We start from the raw sequence: 6850 nt of genomic DNA on the forward strand, positions 1-6850 counted from the left end.
CGGTTCCTGTTATGTTATTGGAGACCACGAAAACACACGATTGCGTTGGAAAATCAAAATTTTAACGTAAATTGATGAGTGTCCCAGTGAATAAAACATCGCTTGCATCCGGACAAGCGCTGAGGTAGAGTGACCTAGAATAGGGGAGTGGCCCGAGCGGGCGGAGACGGCGTTGCTTTCTGCGTGCCGTGCGCCGCCGACCACCGCTAGGGTGGCTAGGGGCGCTGGTGCACGATCTCGCAGCCGGCCAGCTGGGCCACCCGCGCTCGCGCTGTCGCCGCGGCCCTCGCGAAACGTGGAAGGCGGTGGGTGCACTGCGTTCGGTGAAATCGGTGCGGAAGTTCGGAGTTTTTTTTTCAAAACAGCGAGACAGTGCGTTTTGTCAAGGACCGGCATGTGAGGGAGATGGCGAAAAGAAGGACTGATGCGGACTGTTTTGCCCCAGGCTGTCACACCGGCTATCCGGGCGCTCCAAAGGCGTCGTTGTTCGCCGCCCCTAGGGACGAAGACCTTCGAAAAAAGTGGGAGCGCAATTTGCGCCGGCAGGACAAGCCCCTCACAGAATCGTCGGCAGTGTGCGAGCACCACTTTGAGAAGCATTTCGTTTGGAGAGACTACGTTCACATTATCAACGGTAGCGAGGTACGTATTCCTCGTGGAAAGCCGTCGCTGGCACCTGATGCTATTCCCACGCTCTTGCCGGGTTGTCCGGCCTACCTCTCAGTGCCTACTGCGAAAAGAAGGCCCGAAAGGAAACGACCAGCAGCAACAAGCTCTTCATCCGAAAATCAGAAGCCGCGCAAGCAGTTTCGCGATCTTTCGAACAGTAGCACTGTGAATGAGAGCGTGCTGCATGAACTTTCCCAAGAATCACACAGCGAACCGTTGACACTGTGCAGCATTGAGAAGTTGGCATTGCCCGCGAAGTACTGGTGCAAACTTCAACCAGATGGCTATGCGGGCGTACTTTTTGCCACCACCACTATCCAGAAAGAGGGAAAGCTGGAAAGTATTCACGAAAAAGCCGTGTGCTTCGACGAGATCAATAAAAATTTGTCTGTTCAAGTGTTTGTGCGATGTGTAAGGTGCAGTGACAAGTTAATGTCTTCGCTCATTGACGCCAACCATGTCCTCCGGGAAACTGAGGAAATCTGCATCTGCAAGGCAGCCATGACAAAACTGGACTTCACTGAACTAGAACAATGTTTGACACTCAAGCTTCGAGCGGAAACAGTCACGATCAGGCAGTCGGTCTTCAGCACAAAATGTCTCGGAGAAGTCTCTACAGCAGATAAGTATTTTTTCATCCCTTTCGATTTGCCATTCGTGGGATCTTAAATTAGTTACATATGGGTTCCCGATCTTTTTTTTTTCAGGGTCTGTTTGTGCGGATTGCACGGCACTTCGGAAGGCCTTACTCACCAGAAAGTCGCGTTCGCGCAGAAAGCTCAAGGTGTCTGCAACAATAGATTTTTCTCGTCGACTGAAGCTTCATAAACAGAAAGCTGCACGCCTAAGGAAGCGCGCCACTGTAATGGAAAAGAGGCTTGCGTCGATGGTGGCCAAGAACAGACAGATTTCTGAGGATGATCTTGCTGTTAAATTCGCCAACCTTCCTCAGAAGCAGAAAGAAGCAGTCTGTCACATATTCAGGGCATCGTCACGGAAAAGTCTTAAAGGCATGAAGTACTCAACTGAGTGGGTCCTAGAATGCCTGACAATGAAAATGAAAAGTCCGAAGCTCTATGAGCATTTGAGAAGAGAGAACATACTAACATTACCTGGCAAAACAACGCTGCAAAAGTACTTGAAGAGTTACAAGACCGGGTTTGGGTTCAATGAAAAGGTGCTTGATGTCCTGAAAGAGAAAACGGGCCCCATGGACGAATTCCAACGGCACGGAGGTCTCATAGTAGACGAGATGAAATTATCTGAACACTTGTCTCTCACGACTGTTGGGCACATAGATGGCTTTGTGGACCTTGGTCCATTTACCTCAGACGAAGATAAACGCACTGTGTGCGATCATGGCATGTGCGTCATTTTCGTGCCCTTTGTGGAGAAGTGGACTCAAGTACTTGCATCCTTTGCAACGAAAGGCAATATTAAGGGGCCTTTGTTGAAAAAAATCATGATTGAAGACACTATTCTGGCAGAAAAATCAGGCCTGAAAGTTGACTTTATAACGCCAGATGGGGCTACATGGAACCGGAACATGTGGAGCCAAATGGGCAAAACCTTGACAAGCATCAAGTGCAGTGCAGCCCATCCGGTGGATTCGAAGCACCGGCTCCATCTAATTTCAGATTTCCCTCACCTCATTAAGTGCCTGCGTAACGGCCTGGTCAGCTCTTGCTATGAAGTGCCGGAGGGTCAGGTGTGTTATTGCGTTATGTTTAGCCTTCATTCTGTGTGTCCATGTGTAAATATTTATTTAGCTATTGCATATTGCGTCATCTTGTCTTAAATTGCAATTGCATTGCAGGTCTCCATGCAAGCTGTGCGAAAAGCTCTGGACTTGGATGGTAGCAATGTGACGCTGCAAGCCATGCATGGCATCAATTCCAGCAACACAGATCCGAGCAGTTTCGAGAAAATGAGGGTTTCCCTTGCGTTTCCACTGTTCAGCGACAAAGTGGTGCAGGGTCTCCAGCTGTACAGGTCTAAGATTGAAGAAACTTGTGGCAACATTTCAGCCATGCTCGGTTTCTTTGAGTAAGTACTGAGTCTTCACGGGCGTATATAATTTGAGTGTCAGGTTTCTTGAATAGTCAACTGCTTGCTCAGTTGTGTTTATAGTTGCCTCATTTTTACCATGCAGGATCGTCCGTGACCTTATTCACATCATGACATCACGGTTTCCTACTGAGGCCCTGCGGCCGGGTTCTGCATCAGTGGCGAAGTTGGAGTCTCTCTTACTGTACCTCGAGAAATGGGAGCTCCATGCCAAAGCAAAAGGCAGCGGCTTCTTAAGTCAGTCAACCGCAACTGGACTGCGGCCGACTGTGTCAAGTGTGCTCTGCCTGCTCAAGTACCTCACAGGAAAAGTACGGTTTAAGTACCTCATGACAAGCAGGACGAGCCAAGACCCCGCAGAGCACCTCTTTGGACTTGTGGGCCAAACTTCTGGGTGCAACACGCACCCGACGCCACAACAGTTCATTGTCACAGTGAACTGCCTGGCATTCAATAATCTGGCCCGTTGGGTTTCAAAGGGAAGCTGCGAACCAGGTGTTTTACGTGCCCTACTGGGACCCGATGCTTGCCCGCAGGGTTCACCTGCTCAGGAGCACCAGCTGGCAGTCAAGTGCCCTGATGCAGGCAACATAGATGCAGCAGCAGAACTTCTTTTGAAGACAACAGAACACTCATCATGTGCTGTGGCGTCGAGTGACAGCCGTTTGATATTCTACATCGCCGGCTATGTAGCAAGGCGGTGCATCCTCAAGATGAAGTGTGAAAACTGCCTCCGCGTCCTCCTGATGAGCAAAGAAAAGTCTTTGGTGCTCAACCTTGCAGAGTTTGTCCGCCTGAAGGACAAAGGAGGGCTGTTATATCCGTCGGCCGTTCTGTACAGGTTTGTGCTGAACATGGAGAACGCGTTTACTGAAATCTCCAGTCTTCTTGAACTTCATTGTGATAGCATATCCTTGACATTTTGAGTGTGGTGAAGGCCAAGCAGCAGTGTGAACTTGGGTGCAGTGACCATTGTAACGCTGTTGCGGCAGAGGTGACCGCGTTTTACCTCACGACTCGCATGCACTTTTACATCAAAAGCATCAACAGGAGCAATGAAAAAAGACGGCAATCAGAAAAGTATGCTAAACTAGGCAAATGCTCGTAGAACTGCACCAAAGTGCGAAATAAACTGTGCCACCACACTGAAATGTACTCTGTTCTGTCTCATTCACGTTATGTATATTATTTATATTGCAATCGGGTTTGAAAAAAGTGAAGCTGTGCCATTAGCTATAGACAAATTTGCTTAACATGTAGCATGACATGTAAGTGTTAACATTAGTTACTATTCTTTTTTTATAGTAATTATAAGAAGAAATAACCACAAAATAATTTCCCTTTCGCTATGATAGCACCTCTGATCTCTGAAAAATAGTGGACTCCATTCCACATTGGCAAGCAGCAGTTTCGTTTATGTGCTATGCGGCGGGTCTAAACTTTCTTTTATGAGATAGGCGGGGGGGAGGGCGGTCAAACTGCTTATTAGCGCACATGCGCCGAATAATACATCAGAGTTGACTGCGACACCTCGCAAAAAATTTGTCGCTCTTAATTGTTGCTATACGAGCAACTGACAGTCCATGCTGAACACCTGCCAGTTCGCGAAAACTAAGTAATTATCGTTCGTAAGGCCGTATTCGACGTGTTGTGGAGAACACAGGTGACAGTTCATTGACATTCACAAGCGCCCGCGACAGACATAAAGCTCGAGTTAAATCAAAATCGCGGATAGCGGAACTCAGGTGTCTGCAACCAGAACGGCTCACCACATCGAAGCCACAGTTCTCGTACTCGACCTGGAGCAGCAGTAACTGAAGCAAAAGTCGCGTTTGGCCGCTAAGAATCTTGCTTAGCTTCTGAATGCCGTTAAAAGCAGAAAGAGAACGCGAGAAGATCGCAGTGCATGGCCAGACACGTAGTCTCGCTGCGCCAGACCAGCTGCCAAAGGGTACAGTCGCGCCACCTGGCGGTGTCGACGCCAACCGGAGTGGCTCGGCGCCGCCGCTCGGGACACTCCTCTATTCTAGTACACTCTAGCTGAGGACACCATAAAACACGACATCTTTGGAATAAAAGAAAGTTGTATGGCTCATTTAAATACTATATACATTTATTCTTTTCTCATGCACTCCGCAGAAAACCAGTCGCCATGTAAACTGCTACGCAAAAGCTAACCAAGATTGATTAACAGGGATGGTTTATTGTTGCGAGATATTTGGTACTCGCCGTGTACGGAGTGTCGGAGCCTGTGTCTCCGTATAACAAAGAGTGTAGGTGAACACAGCACATACCTCGGTAGGCAAATCCATATCTGTATTGCACGTCTTGAAATTCAGCCGCACCAGAAGGAAATGTCGCGGATCCTCTTTTTGTCAAAGCCGGATGACTGGCTGGCGTTCGATGATTGATATCGTTTTTATATCGCTGACTGATTCCTATGGCACCCTTGGTAGCGCTTGTGGCCTGCTCGCTAACGCATTCCCTCTAAAAAGTGGCGGTGGCACTTATCGTTTCAAAAATTGAGGGTTGCAGGTGTTGCCTGCAATTTTGATCTGTTTTGTGCAAAATTTATTGTCTCGAAGCCAAAGGATGCGGAGCAGTCGGTTTACAGGAAATGGGAAGCACAAAGCTAAAAAGTAAAGATGAAATGTTGGTGACGCAGCTGTTTCAGTAGGATTAGTCGGTTGAATGGTAGGCGAGGTTGTATAGTACTTGGAAACGATATTGTGCAGTGCTACTGCCCCTTTGGGCGGGATAAATTAGCTCGCCAGGGCAAAGTGATTGCAACATCTTAAAACACTCTTCTTTCCTTCGAAGTGGCGTGATTGTGTTCAAGATATGATCCGGAATGTGAGTGTGAGAGGGAAAGAGGTTCCCAGCCTGCACCACATATATATGTTTTGGACGCATTAGCCCCTTTTGTATGTCTCGATATCTGAAAAGGAAGGCTTTAGGGTTGATAAAAATCCATATAGAGACAATTCGCAGCTAACAGCCAGTTTAAAAGAAGTATGAAAAAAAAACGACTTGGAAACGGGGTCTTTACATTTTGTGGTATTGAAGAGAATGCTTGGCTTTCAGGCGCGTGACTCGAGCAGTGTCAATATATACATATATCACAGATAACGGGTCGGTCTCAGTAAGATACCCGCGCAACTTGGCTACACGTGCCAGCAGGAGGAACAGTATTATTGTTGCGATTAAGGTTGAATAAATACACTCAGCAGTCTGTTGAAGTTATGTATAAAAATGAAGGAGCAGGAACGGCTTGAATACATCTTCACAAGTCGTGGATATTTTGTGCGACAAAAGTGGGTTCGTGGTAGTTGGTGTTATGTAAGCGACGTTTTAGTGCGCGAAGCAATGGAACCAGATATGCAAAGGTAAGCGCTTACCTTGACCTAATTTTATTGAAAAAGCATGAAATGTATAGGAATACAAAGACTGCAGTCGAGAGACACAGAAGGTTAGGATAACGACTCAACTTGGTGGCACCACAAACGTGTCAGTCACTAACGCCAGGAGTTGTTTTTGGTGAATGCCACTGTTTTTTCGTTTCAGGCTATCAATGTCGCGCTGGCACAATCAAGGTAACCTATTTATATTTAAGCAACGCATAGCACCTCGCCGGAGCGCTGATCCGAATCGCGAAACAACGTGGCAGGACTTTCAAATTGCAGCGAGTGAAGTTATGTTCCGCAGTTATTTGAAAAGTGCCCGATGTTATCCTTTTGCACGTTATTTCGATGCTTAGGTGGCCTAGAGTTGAGGCATCACGGACTTGGTACACAACCGCGTTGTACAGGCGACGTACTTGCTGCGGTGCCTCATGCTACGTACGATTTGTTACGTAATATGTCTAAACCACTGAATATTGCGCGGCTGTACAAGGAGCGTGTCCGGTCAAAAAAAGAAAAAAAAAAAAACAGGCTGTAGCACGGCGCACAAGTACGCCGACTGTGATTACTGAATTGTGCACCGTGTTCCGCGGAAAGTGTTATGCGTGAGCATCAAAAAAATATCGAGAAAGAAATATCGAGCACCTCTTAAATGACGGCGGCGAGCGCGCAGTTGCGTGCTGTACTTTGAAAATTCTACCGTAATTTTTCTG

The 6850-nt window shown here is 47.4% G+C and overlaps 1 protein-coding gene across 1 annotated transcript; it reads left to right on the top strand.

Moving 5' to 3' along the window:
* Nucleotides 1-357: 357 nt before the first annotated feature.
* LOC144148272 (uncharacterized) lies at nucleotides 358-1338 on the top strand. The gene has a single exon (XM_077679831.1). The coding sequence runs from the start codon at nucleotides 406-408 to the stop codon at nucleotides 1336-1338; it is 933 nt and encodes a 310-aa protein (XP_077535957.1). The 5' UTR covers nucleotides 358-405.
* Nucleotides 1339-6850: the final 5512 nt, after the last annotated feature.

The sequence above is a fragment of the Haemaphysalis longicornis genome, unplaced genomic scaffold (assembly GCF_048455015.1).
Source record: "Haemaphysalis longicornis isolate Haplotype H1 unplaced genomic scaffold, Haemaphysalis longicornis Haplotype H1 scaffold_8, whole genome shotgun sequence".
NCBI classification, from domain to species: Eukaryota; Metazoa; Arthropoda; class Arachnida; order Ixodida; family Ixodidae; genus Haemaphysalis; species Haemaphysalis longicornis.